Raw genomic sequence first — 23236 nt, 5'->3', positions numbered from 1 at the left:
AAATTTTATACCATATACAAGTTTTGATGAAAGAGTTTTTTTAGGTTTCATATGCTAAAAAATAGCATTTATAACATTTTGCATTCTAGAAAATGCTATTTTTTTTTTTTGGTTAGGATGGATTTGATTCCACATCTTTTATTTGAGTAGGGACAACAGAGTAAAGGAGTTGAGCTAACCGGATTGTACACTTTTTAGCAGTTGAGCTCACCAGATCCAAAAAGGTGACGATTAACGTTATATTTGTATCTCCCCAATTTCCTGCCTTGCTCCCATATCTTCGCTCTTACCAGATTTCACTCACTCTTACACTCTCTCACACACACACAATGGACTACCATTCGAACCACCGCGCTATTCGCTCTCCCTCCTCCTCCGCCTCCTCCACCTCTTCTTACACTCCAAACCCTCCCACCACAACCACCACCACCACCACAACTACCACCACCACCACCGCCGCCGCCGCCACCTCCGACCCGATGCACTCCTGGTGGGAATCCGTATCCAAAGCCCGTTCTCGAATCCACGCTCTCTCTTCTCTCCTCTACAATTCCTCTCCCTCTTCTTCTTCTTCTTCCTTCTCCTTCTCTTCCCTCGCCGACTCCGCCCGCCCCGCCCTCTCCCTCCTCTCCTCCCCCACCGCCTACTCCCTCATCTCCTCCGCCCTCTCCTCCCCTCTCTCCGGATCCGGATCCGACCCGCTCTGCCAATGGCTCTACGACACCTACCTCTCCTCCGACTCTCACTTGCAACTCGTCGTCCTTTCCTTCCTCCCTCTCATCTCCGCCCTTTACCTCTCTCGCATCCACTCCGACGACTCTCTCTCCCTCCCTTCCCTCGCCGGATTCGAAGCCGTACTCCTCGCTCTCTACGCTTCCGAAACCAAAGCCCGTAACGGAAAGCCGATTCTCATCCAAATCCCTGACCTCTCTCAGCCCTCGCTTTACCACACTCCTCGCCGTGCCGCCGCCGCTAACAATCGGCCTTCCGCTGGAATTTTGTCGCTGCCTTTAGAGCCGCAGATCGCCGTTAAATCAACGAAACGTGCTTGCATCGTCGGCGTTGCACTCGATTGCTATTACAAGCAGATCTCGCAGATGCCGAGTTGGTCTAAGCTCGAATTCTGCAGATCCGTCGCTGCCTGGGCCGGCCAGGACTGTCCTTGTAAAAGAGAGTTCGACGACGAATTCGAAAACTGCACGTCGTTTTCGGATTCTAGAGCGATTGAGAATGGAATTGAGATTGAGATTGAAGGCGTGGTTGAAGAGATGAACAAATTAGGGATCCAGAAATACAAGCCTGATGATAACGATGATGGAGATTCCGAAATACCTAAGGGGATTAGAATTCCGTTACCTTGGGAGCTATTGCAACCAGCATTGAGGATTTTAGGGCATTGCTTGTTGGCTCCGTTGAATCCACAAGACGTAAAGGACGAGGCCGCAGTGGCCGTGAGGTGTTTATACGCCAGAGCTTCTCATGATCTGGTTCCGCAGGCGATCTTGGCCACAAGGAGCCTTATTCAGCTCGATAAGAGGGCCCGTGCGGCTGCTAAGGTGGAGGCAGAAGCAGCAGCAGCTGCAGCTGCAGCAAATGCGTCTTCGAATTCCAACACTCCAAGCAAGGCTAAGAAACCGGAAATCCTATTGGTTTCCAAGTGATTGGGAATGTCGCGGTTTTGCAGGTAATGATTGTGGTTGTTGTTGTATAGTTAAAAGTTGAAGCAGTCGAAAATTTAATTTATGTAGGTTATTGCTGTATGCCAATATATATTAGTGTTTGTAGTTCTCAGTGATTGTTTCTTTGTAAGTTTTTAAAAGTTTATTTATGGATTTATAGTTATAAAGGATTCAGGTCTTGTTGTGTACTTTTGTATTTTTATTTGAGGAAATTTGGAGAAATGGTTTGTAACACGAATGCTTGTATGGCGTGCAATTTCTCTTTTGAATTGGTTGTTGTATAGTTAAGAATGCTTGTTGTAATGTGAACGAGGTCGTGATCTTCATTTGATCGGTTGGTTACAGTTTATGCAAAAAACTGGCAGTATAAATGCCTTTTCTTGTAATGATTAGTGAGATGAGATAAGGGTGCATTCATTCTTGAGCACTGTATATCTTATTTCTTCAGCTTCTAGTGGAATTTTGTTTCATTTCTAGTTCAGTTAATCTTTTTAAAGACTGAACAGGACAGTTTTGTAACAAATAGATTGATGATTGGTTTGGCAGCTTTTCCAAAGATAATGCATTTGCAATTGCATAAACCTTAGTCTAATACTGACATTGGTGATACAGGTATTTACAACATAATATGTTTATCATGAAGCATCAGTTCACAATATTTTAGCTATATTGATTAATGGTAAGATTTTGTTGTGATTGAAGTTTGCTTATGTCGTGGAATTGTGGAAGAATAATATTCTTCACTCTAAAGAATCGGCCTTGTCTATTGACGAAAATAAACTTATGTAAAAGTCTTAAATTCTTAGATGGTTCTGTGTGTTAACATTGTTCATTAGCCTCCAGCCCCTCCATGGAGAACCTTGGAATTTTTGGTGTGAGTACATGGAGTCGTATGTGCCTACATGTACCTTAGGCTAACACTTTGTTATGTGATGTTTCTAGGTTGTAGTGAGTTATAACTTTTAATATCACTTATATTTGGTTTTCAAATTGATAATATGTTTCTTTTCTGGATTTCTTTTGTTCGTTAGAACACTATGGTTTCAAAAGTTGTAATCACTGTGGTAGTTATGGCTCCTTAATTAGTAGTTTTTGTAGGGTAGGCTATTGGTACTTGACTAGTAGCTTTTCCCATCCACGTTATGAGTGCATGGAAATAATGAATATGTGAATCTTGGATTATAAGAGGTTGATATGCTAATAGGGCTATTCTTTTATATTGTGATTTTTAAGTGGTTTCAAATGTCTAGATATGCATTATGAATTCATGTAGGTGGGAGAAGCGGTAGAGCTATCTCTCATTCTCTCCTCCTTATTTATATGCATTCTGCACTAACTCTACTGTTCAGTTAATTTTGAGAATTATATTCATGATTTTGAGATTATAAAAAGAATTCCATCTTGAATAGACTTATCAAAAAAAAAAAAATTCCATCTTGAATTGAAGCTTCTCCATGGCAACATAGAAATGGACAAGCTTCAATTCAAGATGGAATTTTATCTACAATTCTCATTATCACAAATATACCAATGCTACATCCTAGTTGTTTAATGGGTGTGAATCGGCAACTGCAGGTGAAGAGGTTTGCATTTTGAGAAATGCAGCTCATAGTGCAAAAGCAAACATCTAATCCCAAAATCCTCAAACCTTAGAAATCAAATTGTCCACGTGGTTTTTGAAGTCCTCAACCAACATTTTTCCATCAAGTCCTTACTGCCTCATCCCAGTTCACCAAATAAATAGACATTCAATAAGAAAAGAACATGTATACTGTAACCAACCAATCACTTTAATAGCAGAAAGAATTACATAACTTCTAAAACTACAAATGAAGATCACTAAGAAACATAATGCATTATTCACATTACTCAAATGTTTTTTGATAAATCAATGGTTTGGAGTGGGGGGATTAGAACCCTAGATATCTCTGTTGATAATTCAAATGTTTAGATATGCATTATGGGTTCCAATAGGTGGGAGAAGTGGCAGAGCTATCTCTCATTCTCTCCACCCTATTTATCAGCACTAACTTTGTTGTTCAGTTAATCTTGATTCAGGTATAACTTGAGCACCTAAGAACTAATTTTTCTTGCTGTTTGGTTCATTAATTTTTTTGGTTTTAATTTATGACAATATTAATTCCTTTTCCTATAAAACCTAGCATTTACTGCTAAACCCTTTTCCATTTACACAGTTGATGTTTAAAGTATAGTAGCTTTCTTTGGACTGAACATTTTTCAACTTCTCACAATATGATGACTATTGGAGCTGGGTATCTCAGGATAACATGGGGTATATGATTGTGAGATTGTGGGTGATTAGAACCTGTTGTTTAGTGGATATTGACAAGTAATCTTCATAGTTATTGTGGGTTGTTTAGGTGTACATGGAAATGTAGGCAACTTCAACTTTAGCTTATAGGAGCTAAAAGTAGAAGCTGCCGTAATTTTCTTGTAGAGAAATATGGCAATGATGTCACTGTGTGGCTTAATAAGCAGAACCACAGTAGGGTGGTGGTGGAGGTTTACTCACATGATTCTAGCTATATATGTGGTCGGGGTGGATTCCCCTATCAGTTACTGAGTAGGCTGATTATTTGGCTATTATAGGTGCTCAATCAACTTCTCATTTTTATAAATTTTTAGGGATAAGGCTTGCCTAAGTTTTCTCCTCCTTTTGTTGATATGTTCTCAGTTTTGATTTTGGTCATCTAGTTGTTTGTTTGCTCATTACGTTTTTTCTTTTTTGGGTTGTCTTTTATCTACCTTTTCTCTTTTGGAGATCTCTACCCGATCCTTTGTCTCTTTTGGAGATCTCACGGGTGGTAACCTACAAAGCAGGGGTTTCGATTTCATTGACTAGTGCATTATGTGTCGCTATTGTGGGGAGACAGTAGATCATTTGTTGCTACATTGTGGAAAGGCTCATTGGTTATGGAGCTTTGTCCTTAGAACTTTTGGGATTTCATGGGTATTCTCAAGATCCGTAGCAGATTTCCTATTTGGTTGGTAGAATCTGTTGGGGAAGCATTCTTCTAGCATTTGGAATTTAGTACTGTTGTTTTTGATGTGGTGCATTTGGAGGGAACACAATCAGCGCACTTTTGAGGACTTAGATAAATCTGATAACTAGTTGCTTTGTTGTTGTTGTTGTTTTTTTTTTTTTTTTTTTGGGCATAAAGCAGTTTTTTGAATATACATCTTTCTTACTTATCAAAAAATAAAAAAGAAGTTCTATAGCCTTCCGTAGATATTGGAGCAATTGGACAAAAGTTACAAGAGTAGAATTCTTTGTGCACACAGCTTCTGTATATGAGGTAGATTAGGGGACCCCTTCAATTGATAAGAGTGAGCATAGTGGCATACTAGGCATTGGGAGCTACCTATGGTTTGAAATGGTGGTTTTCTAGTAAGCTGTTGGGAGAGGAGAGGAGGGGAGGAGCCTAGCTTTGTTTGGATATGGCCTTGTGGCATTAGTGTTTGGGTAAGTAATATTTTCAAGATTAAAGGGAGATGCTTGTGGTTGCATGAGTAGTTTACTGCTTAGATGTGGCATGAAGTGGTGCTGGTGCTAAGTTAACCATAGTGGTATCGAAACAGTAGAAGTTAGGGGTTATTATGCCACAATTTGTTTTTTGGTTTAATGGTAGTCATCTTAAAATTTTGTCCAGAATAGCATGCTCATTGTTAGAGTTTGTAACTTTTGAAATGTCCCCATAACTCCAATGGCTAGTCATATGAGTTAGCCCGATTTCATACATTTTTATGTAATCAGTTTTTTGACAACCTTTATATTGAGGTGTATTTTAAAGTAAGTTTGTTTTTGGCATCCTTTGTTTTCTCAATGACCATGTTTTTCTACAGAAAGTTATATTAGTGGCAACATTCAGCTTGAGGTGGTTTTGTTTGGTTGGCCAAATTTTAACCAATTCATTTTTAGAAACTTCTATTTATTATTCAATTACTCCATGTTGCTTTGTTTGAAAGGTGGCAAAATACAATTAAGAGGTGGAATATATCTGCATTATAGCTGTAGTATGGAACAATTGTCCCTGTGATGTTACCCTGAATATCGGCCTTTGGCATACATTGGTTTGCAGTGATTCCGATAGTTGCCATCACGGTTGGCAAATTAAGGTCATTTTATTTGGTCTTAGGAATTTCTCATCGGTGGATATACATAATACTAAAGATATCTTGATGCTGGCCATCAAAGGTGGCTATAAAGACATGGTGTTATGGAGAGCGGTGCTTATTTCGCACCTGTGTCATACTGCGTCTTTATAAACTGAAAATGTAACTTTAAACCACGTTTTCAGTTATAAAATTAAAAACTCGAGTGTGTGTACAAGTGTTTTCACAATTATGAAATATTTTTATACGTGTGCTTTGTTATAACTTATAACTGATCAGTCAATTGTAATCTCTTTTATGGTAGAAAGGCAGTGATGGTAAGGTTAAGCCAAAGTTTAAATCTGAGGCTAAATTACAAATTAAACTCTTATCGTCATTAAGTTTAGTTTGTTTTACCATATAAAAAAAAAATTTGGTTTGTTTTCATTACAATCTTTGAACTTACATCTGTTTTCCACTTGGTGTTTCCGTTTTTCATGGCTACCGTAACACTTTTCCATTTGATACTTCCATTCCATCCATTTTCAATTCAGTGGGCTACCCCTTAAGCCCCTTTTGGCGAAGGAAAAAACAGAACAATGAAAATTAGAGCATTAAAGATGAACAAAATAAAAAGGTGGGGAGCATTGAAATGAGCCATTGACACAATCACTAGTATATGATCAATTTAAGATATGATGAATGTCAATTACTGCTATTTTAAACCTGATTCATTATATTATTATGAGAAATCTTGATTACAAGTGTTCAATTCTGGATCATAAGAATTGTATTGCAAGAGGATTATATTATCATCTCTCTCTCTCTCTCTCTTTTCTTTTTTTTTGCATGCACCCAGGGACGGAGCCAGAACTTAGAGTTAGGGGGGGCGGCTCTGCTGTTGGTTGTGTGCAATAACTTCGGCCTTCGAATTTGTTGCTACTTAGTCGCTTAGTTACTAGTTGTTTAAAATTTTTTAAAGGGTTAGATTTTTTGTTTTAAGTAAAATTGGCTGATCAGGCTTAATTTTTTATTTTTTTTTAGTTTTACTATTGATAATTTTTGTTGTTGTACTAATTTTTTTGGGCTTGTATATTTCTTTTTTAGATTTTAGACATAAATATTTTTTAATGGTCTTTAAAATGTGGAAAATGTTTGAACTACAAACCTTTTTACAAATTGCTAATAATGTAAGTGGTAAACCCAAATGCGAACCAATAAGAATTTGTTACCTTAACCGTCTGTAAAAATATTATAGAAAAATTTGTGACTATAACAATACTCTTAAAAGAATCAATGATATTTTTAAGGGAGCAAAAGTGTAATTTTCTAAAACAAAATAGCTAAAATTAGTACCTAATATATATAATAATATTATTATTTTTTTTAAAAAGCAGGGCCATTGCCCCCCCAAGTCCAAACATGGCTCCGTCCATGCATGCACCTATCTTTTCTAGTGGCGTACAAGATTCTTGATTAGTGATTTGTTTTGCGGATGACAGAAAGCACTGTAATTAAATAGAAACAGAAGAGGAACACTCCCTTCCTCTTCCCTTACAGCAGTGAAAACAAAACTAGGAATGGAGATTGGAATCCTTCCCAGTTCCTTCCACAACATAAGAGGCCCAAGCCCAATTAACAATAGAGTGAGCGGATACATCAATCGATTTTAAACCTCTCTAATCACATGAAAAGCTTGCCAGCAAGAATAAAAGGATATTATATGTTTAGTGTCTAAAATCATATGGAACCTTTTACCCGCATATAAATAGTACTACCTAGATCATGGAATAAAAAACAATTTTTTTATTTATAAAAAATATATAATTCAATAATTGAGGAATGAGAATTTAAGCCTTGAATATCTTCATTAGAAAAACTAGAACTACATAGCCCTTGGCTAAACCATAGTATTTTAAGTCTTAGAGAGGACTAAGCTACAGATATCTCGATACCATCTCATTCATCAGGTTGCTCCTATTCACTCGAGCTTCAAATTCTTCAAGGCCAATCAGTCTCACAAGCACCGTAAAAAACAAATACTAAGAAGTTAACCATAAAAAACAAATGGTAAAATACTGCTAGGCTAAAGAGAAATATAAAATGATAGAATATATAACATAGAACTAGGAAAAGAGGAGTACTCATGGGTCAGTTATGGTCTTGGTGGAGTTCACGGGTTAGAGCCTTTAAATCTAATCGTCAAAAATAACCTTCAGAGGCGAGACCATTTGGGCCGCCCAACCACAGTTAAGTTGATCATCTTTTGTTAATTAATCTTGATTTTAAAGAATTTAAACTCTAGATATCTTCATTAGAAAAACTAGAGCTACATGACTCTTGCCTAAAACACAATATTTTACCAAGCAATAATATATGAAGTTTTTATTTTTATTTTTATTTTAAATTTTTTAGGAAGCAAAGGAATTAAACTTTTTTTTTTTAAAATGCATAATTTGAAATGATGTGTTAATGCCTGAAATTTTTGCGTTTTCTCAACAGTTGGGAGAGCCTTGTTGGATGATGAAGGACAAAACAATTTTGCCCCTGCTGATTAATTTTAGGAAAATATAATCAATCTAGGCCAGGAAAGGAACATATTTTATACAAAATTTGAGGGTTTTTTTTTTGTGCTTCTTCTTTAAGGAGCATGTGATACTTAAAAAGAAAGATTTCTACAATTATAGATAACTTTTTATACCTACAGTTATAGATAACTTTTTATACGAGAAATCACGAGTCAGTACTTATGATTGATTGAAGTTAACCCATAATTTATCTTTATTTTATTTTTATTTTTTTTGGCTTCTTCCTCCTTAAGGAGCATGTGATACTTAAAAGAAATATTTCAATAGTTATAGATAACTTATTATACGAGAAATTAAATCATAAGTAAGTACTTATGATTGATTGAAATTAACTCATAATTTATCTTTAATTTCAATAGAAATTTAAGTTGCATTTATATATATGCGATTTGCTGATTGCCTATTTACTAAAAAATATGAAAAAAAAAAAATTAAAAAGAGGAAATAAATTTATTTTGTATAGGTGTGGGACTAGTCAAAATAAGGACTAGTATTTTTTTTTTTTTTGGAAGGTAAGGGCTAGTACTTAGAAGCGAAGACTACCTCAATAAAGAGGTTTGATCGAGTATTAACTATTAAGTAGTCAAAGAATTTAAACCAAAATATCAAATGCAAATAAAATGATAAATTTTCATTCCATATTTTGCTACAATTTATGTATTATATGGGACATGCGAGTAATATATTGCTATTTTCGGACATTTGTCATGTTTTTAAAGTATCGAACGTAAGTCAAACTTATTTTATAAACCCTTCTTCATATATATATATATATATATATATATATAATTTTTTTTTTTTTTTTTTCTTGCCTTGTTGAGAAGGCATTTTGCACGTCTTTCATACCTGGTGAAATGTGGTAGACAAGTAATATAATAGCACTGGCGGCTCTAATTTTACGAGGATGGATCGCTCTCAATTGTCAAAAAAAAAAAAAAAATTATACATGTAAAAAAAATTATATAAATAATTATTTTAAACTAATATATTTTGTGACCAACTTAACTTGAAAAAAATTGTATATATATACTTTTAAAAATATATTATTTACTAAATTAACCTATTTTGACCACTAATAAAATTTTTAAACACTTTTACTTGAGACTTATAAGAATTTGAGTTTAATAAATATAAGAGTAATACTACATCCACACTATTTTTATAATAATTTCATAATAAATTTTATGTGGTAAGCTGCTACTAATTCTAGTTCGGGTTCAATATTGACATGTTTTACCCACTAATAACAGACTAACAACTTATTGCATCAAATTTGTTATAAAATTGTTGTGGTCACTTTATTATTCTTATATCAACATTTTCAATTTGCATTTTATCTTTTATTAGTTTTTTTTTTCTTATTTTCTTTGTTAGTACAAAAAAATTGTAATATTTCATGTATTTGTGTGTTTATTTTTTATTTTGTGTGATGTTGATATATTCAAATTGTCTTTTTATTAAATTTTGTATAATTTAACACTTTTAGTGACCATTTTAAAAAAAAATTCTTAGAGCCGCCACGGCATAATAAATAAGAAAAATTATTCACATATATAATTAGTGTTTAACGAAATATATAAACCTTTAGCTATTCTAAGGGCCAATGAACTTGACTTTGCAATTCAGCTACTTCAAGAATTGCTGGTAATGATTGATGCAAATGGCATGTGCCTGATCAGTCATCAGAAAAGGATAAGAGGGTGTGTTATACTCTAACTTCAGCTTGAGTTTAATTTTCATTGTGTTTCATCCCTGAGTTTAAGCCTTAAGGTAAGTGCATAAAAGGTGGAGTACTCAACACAGATAGAGTCACCACTAGATGTTTCGTTTTTCCATATATTGCATTTGTTTTATTGAACACTAATTGTGCCACATGTAGTCTTTTTTTTTGCTGAATGAATGAAAATGGGACAGGGGCGACTATATGTGGCTTAGCCCCCAGAGCGTGACCTAATAGGGGCACCCTCCGTTAGGGAATGTTGGATTGAGTTATAACTACTGTGACCGAAATATCACAGACTTACATGTAGTCCAATGACATAAAACCGATCGTGACATTCTGGTAAGAGACTGAAAATAAGCTATACTAACTATAAATCATTGATGAAACTAAAACAGGCAGACCTAAACCGGTTAATATTCATAATAATATTTATTATTCCCAGACAATCTTAACTTGCACGTCTAGGAAGACATATTTTAGTACTAATACAAAAAAAAAAAAATCAACGGTTACTTCAAACAGTGCTTGCTGAACTATTCATAGGGAAATAAGATTCCTATTAGCTCTCTCTCTATATAAGGATGCAATGTATGACTAGCAAAGCAATATAGCAGCAGAGAGAGAGAGAGAGAGAAAGAGAGAGAAAGCGAGAAAGATGAATGTGAAATTGAGTTCCTTCCTGAGCTCAATAGCAGTCCTGTTTGGACTTCTAGGAGTTAGCCATGGAGGAAAGTTGAGTCTAGACTATTATAAGGACACTTGTCCTCAGGCCCTTGACATTGTGAGAGAGGTCACTTGGAAACATGTTGAACAGGATTTGACTGTGGCAGCCCCATTACTGAGGCTGCATTTTCATGATTGCTTCATTAGGGTAATTCATGTTTTTCTTTTATACATAATTCATGCTCAAATATATCTGTATGATAAAAGCTGACATATATTCAAGTACGTACTCGTCTTACTATCTTACATTGTAAAAAAAAAAAAATAAAAACTTTCTTGCAATTCAACAGGACATATGGAATAAATTTCCACTTTTTTCTTGAATTTGCAATATATATATTATGGGTCCTCCGACATAAATGTATATGACCTTTGAAATTCAGAATGTGTAGCAATATCTTTCATATCACATTTATGTCTTCTATGTTTCTGAAGTATATATATCTGTTGAATTATATGTTAGGGTTGTGATGCCTCGATACTGATCGACTCCACAGCAAATAATACAGCTGAAAAGGATGCAATTCCAAACCTAACCCTTGGAGGATTCGACGTTATAGCAGATATCAAAGCTGCAGTAGAGAAGGTTTGTCCTGGAGTTGTATCTTGTGCTGACATTGTTGCCCTAGCTGCTAGAGACTCGGTTTCGTTCCAAGTAAGTTTTGGAAAAAAATTTAGTAATCTTCAAAACACAAACAACGAATTGTTGGCTTGACCAATTAGATACTTACACTAATGACTATTTTGGTATTACTGGAGCTCTTTTTCCTTTATATAAAAACTTATAAGTTTTTTTATTTTGCTCAAGACTCAGTTAAGTTTAATGTTTAACTGTTTATGGAAATGATTGCAGTATAAGAAATCATTGTGGAAAGTGTTCCTTGGAAGAAGAGATGGAACCGTATCACATGCTTCGGATGCCCTTGTGAACCTCCCTCCACCAACTTTCAATTTTGATCAACTCAAACAAAGATTCGCTAGCAAAGGCCTCGACATTTTTGATCTTGTAGTTTTATCAGGTAAACAATGTCAATGTATATAGAAAAAGGTAGTGATAAGAAATTGGAACATCTATATTTGTGTTAGTTTTAAGAGGGTGGCATTCATGAGAATTTCAAAGGTCAAACATTAAAATATTGGCTCGAGTTTCATTTAGTCTTATTTGAACAGTAATTATTTCATGCATCCCCCCCCCCACACACACACACATACATACATACATACATATATATATATATATATATATATATATATATATATATATATATTCTCTCTTAATATATGTGTAGATCTCATTTGGCTATAGTAGTAATACGATTCACATGTGAGTGAAGATATATGTATATACAAAGTGCACAAAATATGTCCTCCTCCTTACTTTTAACTAACACTAAATAATTAATGCCCCCATTATAACATAGCTTTGATGTAATAATCTAATAGAAGATGTGCATATCATGAACTAATTAGCATAAGATAATGAGATAATAAACTATTCGTCAAAATGAGCTATGGAAGGCAATTATCAGGACATATTAAGCATTATTGTCCTTGTTGTTATTGATATTAGTATAATCTAATGTTCTTTCTCTTTCTTTCTTTTTCCCCCAATCCTAATTTTGCCCAAAAACTAAGAAGAAACGCTCTAAATGGTCAGGTGCGCACACCATTGGCGATTCACATTGCTTTTCTTTCAGCAATAGACTATACAATTTTACGGGAAAAGGCTATGGTCAGGATCCTTCGCTTAATCCAATCTATGCAGCTTACTTGAAAACCAAATGCAAGAACCCCTCAGACAACACAACTTCGTTGCCAATGGACCCTAAAAGCTCTCTATCTTTTGATACCCATTACTATAAAATCTTGTTAAAACATAAAGGCCTTTTCCAATCCGATGCTGCACTTCTAACAGACAAAAAGTCTTTTAAAGAAGTTAAAAAATTGATTGTCTTCGAATATTTCGTAGAGAAGTTTGCTCACTCGATAAAGAAGATGGGAGAAATTCAAGTGCTTACAGGAAATGAGGGACAGATAAGAAAAAACTGTAGTGTGGTGAGTTTGGTTTATGAGTGATGGATTGTATAATTTATTTATATGGATATGTATATTTTCCATTCTCTTGAATTATGATAAATAATTTGTGACCCATAATTTTTTGGACAAAAAAAATTCAAAACAAAGGCAACTTGCATTCTAGCTGAAATCCATATACGGGCTAGTATTGGCCGAAATGAAATGACCCATAATTTTTTTTGAGGTGGAATGAGGGAGTTCCTTCTTCGGGTTTGCTTACCAATATGGTATTTTTCGACCACTCCGACAAAAATGAAATAGAATCAATAATAATTTAATAATCCAAACTTATACATATGACCACCACGTTCAATCCATGTTTAATAAATTTTTCACAAGAGAAAATTAAGTAGGGGTGACATAGCAAGAAGCCTTAGGATAAAACTTGATATAGTTAACAAATCTTGGATGATAAATGAGTGAAGTTTGTGTCTAATGTCTTTTTGTATTGGACACATTACGATTCGGACACGTGTCTACAGTGTAGTGTGTCCAATGTAAGAAAAGCACTGGACACAAGCTATATCTATAATAAACATAATGTCACAATATTTAAATTCAGTTATCATTTCTTATGTGGTGGGAATAAAATTTTAATTTATGTTAAAGAAACTGAATTTGAATCATCAGATAATCCTCTCTATTTTATTGCAAATGGAGAGGATCTTGATCCTGGGGGTAAATGGCACATCAGATCTAAATAGAGAATCTCACAGGTTAGAACTTAGAGCACTGGTAAAAAGAATAGTGCTCATGCGGTGACATGAATCAAATTAGTCTTAGATCAATATATCTTTAAAGGATTAATCAAGTTATAATTAAATGTTCATTATAATTGTTTATATAGTCTGGATCAATCTAGTATACGCATAATATGAGATACAACACGCTTGCATAACACATCTTTATAAAATTCAATGTAATATGATACATATAACCTGGGATGTTACAAGTTGAGCCTATATTTTTTAAAAGATCAGCAGGGTTGCCTCTTGGTTTGTTTCCAAGATCCTTTATTAATTGAGCAAAAATGTCCATTGATTACAAACATGTAATGGTGGTTTGGGTTTGCTTATTCACTTAATGGGATATATATAAAAGTATAGCTATATTAAAAATTAAATAAACTCCACAAAATAAGCATAAAATTAGGATGTGATGCACTATTCAATGTATTGATTAAGTCAATGTACATTGGAGAAAGAATCATTTTGACCGGCCAAAACTGGTTGGATTTGAATCATTTTGTTAGAAATGGAGAAAGAATCAAAGAACTAGCTAGGAAAATAATACATAATAAAATATTGAGTTATTAACCCCATATTCTCTTTCATCGAGGAATTGCCGGATTAGGATTTAGGAATGAAGAAGATTTAAAAACCTTTAGAACTGAAGAAGTCTACGAACTACGATTTCCAAAAAAGAAGAAAAAAAGAAGTCTATGCTCAACTCAATTGGTCACGTATTGCATGAGCAGTGAGCACGTTATCAAAAACAAGAATAAAAAATTTATAAAGGCGTGTGATACACACACGCTTGAGTGTGCCCACGGGCCACCGTCGCTCTCATTACGTGAGAATAATTTACTGAAATACTACAAAATTTTCTGTACATAATGATGACAAAAAAAAATTCAAATATTATATGATAAAATTTATAATAACATTTCTTTTATTAGAAAGTTGAAGTTCATCAATTATATATATATATATATATATATATATATATATATATATATATATATATATATATTTTGATGAATAGTTCATCAATTATATTTACTAATTTGTAACTCAGGCTGATTCTCAAAAAAAAAAAACTTGTAACTCATGCTTATGTACGGATATATTCAATTGTAGTGGTATTTTGGATATGAAGCACAACAATTAAACGAAGATATAAGGTTCGAAGCAACTTAACATCAATTAGAAGTATATAATGACATTTTTGTTATTCTTTAATGAACTATATGGTCATTTTCCTATGTGACACATATACGAACAATGAATAGCACACAAATAGATAGATACGAATCATGAATGGGAAAAACATTTTTGTATGGTTCTCATCTCAAGAACAATTGAGTAATAAGTATTATATTGAAATTAAAGCAGTGACATTATTATGGTTCAAAAAAATTAAGAAAGTTCAATTGAACACTTGACATAAAATTAAACTTCAATTGAAATCTAATTTGGATTCTAATTGGATTTTCTCTTAATTTTGACTTTATATATATATATATATATATATATATATATTATCACATAGTTTATAAATATATTATAATAAAATTAATACAAACTTTAATATAATTTTCTCTTCAAACAATTACTAACCTTAAGAGCAACGTACATGTATATTGTTTGAATTTACCATTTTTCTTGCATGTGTTTGTTTCTCAAAAATGAAGAGATAATTGTGTTTAAAAAAGTCTACGTATTATGTGTATAGAATAATTTGCCTCATTACTTTGGAGTGGAGTTTATGGTATATTTTGTTTTTGAACTTTTTTCCTTCTCTTTTGTGTGTTTTTCTTTTAAAAAATATTGTTTGAATTTTGACTTCTGTATAGAGCCCAAATCTCCGTGATTTCTTTTATAGGGCTAGCTAGATAAGATGTACTAGCATTTGGTACATTGGAATGATTAGTTCAAACACTATACGACAACAAGAGAATGAATTCCCTTTTAGTTCATCATTTTTTTAATATAATAATAAAAGAGAATTAAAGTTGTGACCAAAATCTTCCCTAGAAAGCATCTTCAAATTTTGCACTTTTGTTTCACATTGGCATGTTGCATATTTGGTGTTGAACCAGATGAGACGATGACTGAAAAGGCCATCACAAGGTGTTCCAAAATCTTTTCATGCACTGAAAAGGGCATCCCGATAAGAGACCAAACATGCCATGCATGCGCGTTCTAAATATTACAAACAAATCCTAACCAGTAATCACCTTCACTTAATTTCATACTTAAATCATTATTGAGCTAATTAAAAGTACTAACCAAATAGTCTAGAGAGAAATCAAGTTACAAGCCAAGTCAATCTGAAACTCTCTTGCATGTAGTGTTAAAATTTATTACTGTTGCAGGCTTAGCTGTTTTCTATCATTGATTAAACAATGAATTGTTTGCCAAAGAAGAAGGTCGCTAGCTCCCTATATAAGGATGCAATGAGTGATAGCATTGCAGTGCAGTTGAAAGAAAGGAAAAAGAAATTCACTCAGAGAGAGAGAGAGAGAGATGAAAATCATTAGCTTGAGTTCCTTCTTGACTATTATAACAGTGTTTGCAATTCAAGAAGCTTGTCATGGAGGACCATTGACGCAAGATTATTACAAGGATAGTTGTGCAAATGTCGAGGACATTGTCAGGAAGGTCACTCGGAAATATGTTGCACAAGATTTGGCTTTGGCTGCCCCATTACTGAGGCTACATTTTCATGATTGTTTTATTAGGGTAATTCGTGCCTTTTTCTTTTATAATTCATGCTTTTAGTTTTATATTAAAACTCATGATAACACTCACAATATATGAGCCCACTCACTTATAGGTACCACATATTATGACGTTACATGCATTCCAAACGCTAAAACGCTAGATAATACATTCTTTTAATCAGTATAAACATTTTATTAAGTATTAACTTTTAACTTTTCAATGTTTTGTTATTTTTGTAATATTAGGGTACTTTTTTAACAACCAAATTTCATAATTTGTTAAGATGTGTGATGATAACTGTATAATATCACTTATATATAAATTCATAATCAGTAACATTTTTATTGTGTACCAATCATAATTTACCACCTCAACTTAAGTGAAAAAAGATTGTTAAAGTTTTATGTCACCAAATTTATTGCTCTTTTATTACCTCAATCCTTTTTCCTCATAAAAAATATCAAGAAATCATCACATATGATGCACATGTGAGTATTACTTAGTTAGAAAAATATATATGCTTGCAACAAATTAAACAGGACATATGAAATAAATTACCTCATTTTTCTTAATTTTACAAAAGACAATCAGATGTATATCTGACATTAGAAAGTCAAAATTTGTAGAATCCTTCCTCTCACATTTATTTAAACCATGATACTTACTTAATTTGACAATATTTCTAAAGCAAGTTTGGTGAATTATATGTTAGGGTTGTGATGCCTCAGTATTGCTCGACTCTACACCAAATAATACAGCTAAAAAGGATTCACCTCCAGATCTAACCCTAGGAGGATTCAACATTATAGATGATATCAAAGTTGAAGTAGAGAAGCAATGTCCTGGAATTGTCTCATGCGCTGATATCATGACCTTAGTTGGTAGAGACTCAGTTTCATTCCAAGTAATTTTTGAAATAAATTTCAATATAATCTTAAATACACAAACAATGGAATCTCTACTTGATCAATACTTAAATGGAGTGCAAGTTTAGTTTATTTTTTATTTAACACTATTCTTTTTAGTTTTTCTAATATGGTATAACAAAATTGTTAAGCTTAATTGCTATGGATATGGCTGTAGTATAAGAGATTATTGTGGGAAGTGCCGCTTGGAAGAAGAGACAGAACCATATCACTTGCTTCAGAAGCCATTGACAACCTCCCTCCACCAACTTTCAGTTTTGTTCAACTCAAACAAAATTTCGATAGCAAAGGCCTCAACATTCTTGATCTTGTAGTTTTATTAGGTAAAGAACATAGAAAGAAAATTGGGGGGGGGGGGGGGAGAGAAGTTAATTGGCACATTTTGTTATCAACCTTTGACCTTTGTTTCAAACCATCCTCATACTTTAAAATATATTACTTTAATTTAATCTATACTTTTCTATCAGCTTCTTATATATGGAATACTATCTGACAAACATAATTCATACTACATTATCAAATTGATCATGGTTTCATCATTCATGAATTATGTTTGTTATGTCAGTATTTTTCATCTATCAAATAATAATAATAATTATATATAAAGACAATTTTGAAACAAAAGTCAACGTTGAAGATCAAATATGCATGTAACCCAAAAAGAAAAAAAAAGTAATAGAAAATTGGAACGTCTATTTTTTGATAACTATTGTAAGATTTGCATATAGGTTTGTTTGTTTGTTTTTCTAACATAGTAGCCTAATTAAGTGCCATGATGTTTGACCTAAGCTGAGTCTGGTAGAGAAATATCATTTTAATTTGAAATAGATTCATTTATAATTCAAATTAAGTATTACAATTTTCAAGTAAATAAACGGTCAAATTATTTAAATGACATGATTGTTTATAGATCGTTAAATTTAAATAATAAACTTTTAAGTGTAAAATGGATTTGAAATAATGGAGATAATCACATTGTGAGTCAGGCTAAGGCTGACTTAAAGTCCAGATATTAAATAGAGATTTCAAGTTTCATTTAGCCTTGTTGCTCGGCTATTGACTATACCGTTATTACAATTATCTTTTCTTTTCATTTTTATTTCATTTTCCATCTTAATTTGGCCCAAAAACTAAGAAATTATCTCTATGGTCAGGTGCACACACGATTGGAGATTCACATTGCCCTTCTTTCGACAATAGATTATATAATTTTACTGGAAAAGGCTATGGTCAGGATCCTACTCTAAATTCATCATTTGCTGATTACTTGAAAACCAAATGCAAGAATCTCTCAGACAACACAACTACAGTACCAATGGATTCTACAAGCTCTCTATCTTTTGATACTCATTACTACAAGATCTTGCTAGAAAATGAAGGTCTTTTTCAATCAGATGCTGCACTTCTAACTGACCAAGGATCTTTAGAAGAAGTCAAAAAATTGCTTTCCTTCAAGTATATCTTAGAGAAGTTTGCTTACTCTATGAAGAAGATGGGAGAAGGAACTGAGGGACAAATAAGAAAAAATTGTAGGGTGGTGAACTGAATTCTTAAGAGTTGTTTGATTTAATGAGAGAATGTGTATTTTATTTATATGGAGATTTCTATTTTTAGTTTTATTGAATTGTGAAGAATTTGTGGTCTATTTGAGCAGAAAGTGAAGCCATAGGATTTGTGAGAAAATAAAGGTTTATCGTTTGTAAGTGTGATTTGAAAAATTAAATTTCTTGTTCTTTAATGGTTGCTCATTCATATATAGTATTAGATTGAAGTACAATAAATTTTAATTGAATCTTCTTATATTTTTTAACAATTGTTTAAATGTATAAATTTACATGTAAATATACTTGACACAAAATTTAAGTGTAATAAGAAGGACACTTGGCAGAAATTAGAGTATATTTAAAATATTAAGACACTTCTTAGAATTAGAATGCAATTAGAAGGATACAAAGCATAAAATTATAATGTAATTTTTTACACGTAATTTGATTCGTCAACAAATCACCTTGTTATTTAATTTTTGCTACACTTAGTTTATATGGTGATTTGTTGGCGCCTCTATGATTTACATATAATTTGACCTAATTAATCAATTTGGATAATTTAATTAATTAACTAAAGTCAATTTATAACCTAACAAGTGGTATCAGAGCAGTCACACTCTAATTAGGTTTTAGTATTTGTTGTGTGATCCATTGACCCCTGTTGTAAATGATCGTGGACAATCGCTGATTATTCCGCCTCTTTTTATGGTACTAACTAATACAAAAAATCAACGGTTACTTCAAACAATGCTTGCTGAACCGTTCATAGGGAAATAAGATACCTAACTCTTAGCTCTCTCTCTCTCTCTATATAAGGATGCAATGTATGATTAGCAAAGCGAGAGAGGGAGATGAATCTGAAATTGAGTTCCTTCCTGATCTCAATAGCAATCCTGTTTGGACTTCTAGGAGTTAGCCATGGAGGAAAGTTGAGTGTAGACTATTACGTGGACACTTGTCCTCGAGCCCTTGACATTGTGAGAGAGGTTACATGGAAACATGTTGCATGCCCAGGATTTAACTGTGGCAGCCCCATTACTGAGGCTGCCTTTTCATGATTGTTTCATTAGGTAATTCATGTTTTTCTTTTATGTATAATTCATGCTCTAATATTTCTGTATGATAAAAGCTGACATATATTCAAGTATGTACTCGTCTTACTATCTTACGTTGTAAATAAAATAAAATAAAATAACTAAAAAACTTTCTTGCAATTCAACAGGACATATGGAATAAATTTCCACTTTTTTTCTTGAATTTGCAAAATATATAGTATGGGTCCTCCGAGATAAATGTATTTGACCTTTGAAATTCAAAATGTGGCAATATCTTTCATATCACATTTATGTCTTTTATGTTTCTGAAGTATATATATCTGGTGAATTTTATGTTATGCTTGTGATGCCTCGATACTAATCGTCTCCACAGCAAATAATACAGATGAAAAGGATGCAATTCCAAACTTAACCCTTGGAGGATTCAACGTTATAGCCGATATCAAAGCTGCAGTAGAGAAGGTTTGCCCTGGAGTTGTATCTTGTGCTGACATTGTTGCCCAAGCTGCTAGAGACTCAGTTTCATTCCAAGTAAGTTTTGGAAAAAAAAAATTTAGTAATCTTCAAAACACAAACAACGAATTGTTGGCTTGATCAATTAGATACTTACACTAATGACTATTGTAGGGTCATTAGGCTCAAGAATATGTGTGGGGATAGCCCAAGAGTATTTTTTGGGCTAAAGGCCTAATCCGATGACATTGTATGGTCCAAGGATGTAAGAATATCAACCCATAAAGCAACACTAATAAGTAAGGAGGTTATACCTAAACAAGTATGTCCGATAAAATAGTCCGAGAAAGATTATGTCATCGACTGTGTAGAGTCGAGGTAGGAGAAGGGATGGTTAAACATCCACATGCAATATGCTAGAAAATCCTATAGATAAGGGTAAACATGGTAAACGAGGAAGATGAGAAAGAGGACGGTAAAATATCTAAGATAAAGTTGTTCCCACCGCTCCTGTATTGAATACTCTGCAAACTGCTATTCTGGCAGCATTAATGGGGAAGTGAAACCTAAGCACCAGAGTTCAGCCTTACTCCTGTTTCCAAAGACTTTAGGAAGGTGGATGAGACAAGTATCTAAACCAAACAATCTAACCCTTACGTGAAGGATGAAGAGGAGAAAAATGACGGGATATAAAAAGGAAGGAGGGACCTTGAGAAAAAGGGGGAGAGAAAAGAAAAAGAGGAAAACAACACTGTATACCTCATGATTCATAGTTGTAATCTATCTGATAAAGAGATAATATAAATGATCCTCGGCTCATGTCCGAGGAAAAGATTCTTTCATATAAACAGTTCCTTTTGTGTATCATTGTGACGAAGCCCATCATTTTTGTTATTTAACATCACTAAAACCTAGATTCCAAGCCCACTCTCTTCAAATTTTATTGTAAAAGGCCTTTCAGGCCTATCCCCTTCTGACTGTGGGTTCAGGCTCAAATTGGGTCCTTACAACTATTTTGTTTCATTCCAAGTAAGTTTTGGAAAAAAAAATTTAGTAATCTTTAAAACACAAACAACGAATTGTTGGCTTGATCAATTAGATACTTACACTAATTAATGACTATTTTGGTATTAGTGGAGCTCTTTTTCCTTTTTCTAACAACTTTTAAGGTTTTCTATTTTGCTCAAGACTCAATTAAGCTTAATGTTTGACTATTAATGGAAATGATTGCAATATAAGAAATCATCGAGGAAAGTGTTCCTTGAAAGAAGAGACGGAACCATATCACATGCTTCAGATGCCCTTGCGAACCTCCCTCCACCAAATTTCAATTTTGATCAACTCAAACAAAGATTCGCTAGCAATGTCAATGTTTAGGCTCTAATTTTATGTAAGTTGGCAAACCGAGAACAAAAAATGTCTATTTTAAGTGTTAGACATTGCTCATGTTAGTTCAATTCAAGATTCAAGAATAGTCAAGCTGTTGAAAGAAGAATTCAAGTTCTACAAGGCTCGACTGATCGAAAGAAAGGCTCGACCAATCAAAGATCGTTTTCTGTAGATTTTAAATCATGCTCAAAGCTTGCGAAAATGTTTAGCGTTTGTGTCCAACACTACTTGGTATAAAAGGAAAGCCATAAATACATTTCAAAAGTTCTTGGAAGTCTTGTGAGTTACTCCTATGAGATTTGTCAGGTTTCTGTAGCCTTCTAACTCAACAAGCATCTACCGTAAAGAAAATCTATATTCAAGAATTGGTGGATTAAGTTGCTGCATACAATATCATACATAGCTGATGATTTAAAGTTTTGAATAAGATTGCTTAAAGTCACAAACGTGGGTGTTTGTGTGCGACAAATTCAGATAGAAGAGTCCGTGGAAGCTGCACGTGGTCAAGTGAGTAAGTGCTACAAGAGGCAGCTTTAAGTTTAGGGGAAAATCTATTGTAAGACTTTCATTCTATCATTGTGTATTTGTTGCCTTAAGGATAAATTAGATTAGATCATTCCCAGGTTTTTTACCTTGAAACTGTTGGTTTCACTGGTTTTCCATATCGCCCATGTTATTTACTTTTCCACTTTATGTGATATGATTATTTGTGTTTAACTTAGTTCTGAATAATAAATCTAAGTATCAATTTGGTTAATTAATTAGGTTAAACAATCTAAGTGTACATGGGTCTAAACATAACAAACACTCTCTATCTTTTGACACCCGTAACCCATTACTACAAAATCTTGTTAGAACATGAAGGCCTTTTCCAATCCGATGCTGCACTTCAAACATATGAAAAGTCTTTTAAAGAAGTTAAAAAATTGATTGTCTTCAAATATTTCTTAGTGAAGTTTGCTCACTCGATAAAAATGATGGGAGAAATATAAGTGCTTGCACTGAGGGATAGATAAGGAAAAACTATAGTGTGGTGAATTTGGTTTATGAGTGATGAAATGTATGATTTATTTATATAGATATGTATATTTTCCGTTCTCTTGAATTATGATGAATAATTTGTGACCCATAATTTGGGACCAAAAAAAATTCAAAACAAAGGCAAATTGCATTCTAGTCGAAATCCGAATACAGGCTAGTATTGGCCGAAATGACCCATAATAATTTTTTTTCGAGGTGGAATGAGGGAGTTCCTTCTTCGGGTTTGCTTACCAATACAGTATTTTCTAATCACGACGATTAAAATGGAATGGAATCAGTAACAATTTAATAAACTAAACTTATACAAATGACTACCACGTTCAATCCGTGTAAAATAAATTTTTCACAAGAGAAAAGTAGGGGTGACATGGCAAGAAGCTTTAAGATAAAACTTGATATAGTTCTATGAAGATAAAGAAAATGATCTTTTCCAATTGTTTTGAAATAAGGAAAGTCCATTACATTATAAGGATAATG

At 33.4% G+C, this 23236-nt stretch overlaps 2 protein-coding genes and 1 pseudogene across 2 annotated transcripts; all 3 read left to right on the top strand.

Annotated features, from left to right (window-relative positions):
• The first annotated feature begins 170 nt into the window (after positions 1 to 170).
• LOC142626497 (uncharacterized) lies at positions 171 to 2130 on the top strand. Its single transcript, XM_075800329.1, has one exon. The coding sequence runs from the start codon at positions 330 to 332 to the stop codon at positions 1659 to 1661; it is 1332 nt and encodes a 443-aa protein (XP_075656444.1). The 5' UTR covers positions 171 to 329; the 3' UTR covers positions 1662 to 2130.
• An 8628-nt stretch (positions 2131 to 10758) lies between these two features.
• LOC142624818 (uncharacterized) lies at positions 10759 to 18820 on the top strand. Its single transcript, XM_075798564.1, has 9 exons — positions 10759 to 10974; positions 11290 to 11481; positions 11680 to 11845; positions 12484 to 12898; positions 13465 to 13580; positions 16194 to 16366; positions 17061 to 17252; positions 17432 to 17597; positions 18429 to 18820. The coding sequence occupies exons 1-9, from the start codon at positions 10759 to 10761 to the stop codon at positions 18818 to 18820; spliced, it is 2028 nt and encodes a 675-aa protein (XP_075654679.1).
• An 852-nt stretch (positions 18821 to 19672) lies between these two features.
• On the top strand, positions 19673 to 22095 carry LOC142624817 (peroxidase 24-like; annotated as a pseudogene).
• The last annotated feature ends 1141 nt before the right edge of the window (positions 22096 to 23236 follow it).

Source organism: Castanea sativa, chromosome 2 (assembly GCF_040712315.1).
Source record: "Castanea sativa cultivar Marrone di Chiusa Pesio chromosome 2, ASM4071231v1".
Classification (NCBI taxonomy): Eukaryota; Viridiplantae; Streptophyta; class Magnoliopsida; order Fagales; family Fagaceae; genus Castanea; species Castanea sativa.
Note: the sequence above shows the minus strand (reverse complement) of the source record. Positions and strands in the feature narration are given on the sequence as shown.

Excerpts from the sequence above, each read along its gene's own strand:
- LOC142626497 (XM_075800329.1), top strand. The coding sequence starts at position 330 with ATGGACTACCATTCGAACCACCGCGCTATTCGCTCTCCCTCCTCCTCC.
- LOC142624818 (XM_075798564.1), top strand. The coding sequence starts at position 10,759 with ATGAATGTGAAATTGAGTTCCTTCCTGAGCTCAATAGCAGTCCTGTTT. Across the intron at positions 17,253-17,431 it reads GAGACTCAGTTTCATTCCAA|TATAAGAGATTATTGTGGGA; the intron begins GTAATTTTTGAA and ends ATATGGCTGTAG. Across the intron at positions 17,598-18,428 it reads TGATCTTGTAGTTTTATTAG|GTGCACACACGATTGGAGAT; the intron begins GTAAAGAACATA and ends CTCTATGGTCAG.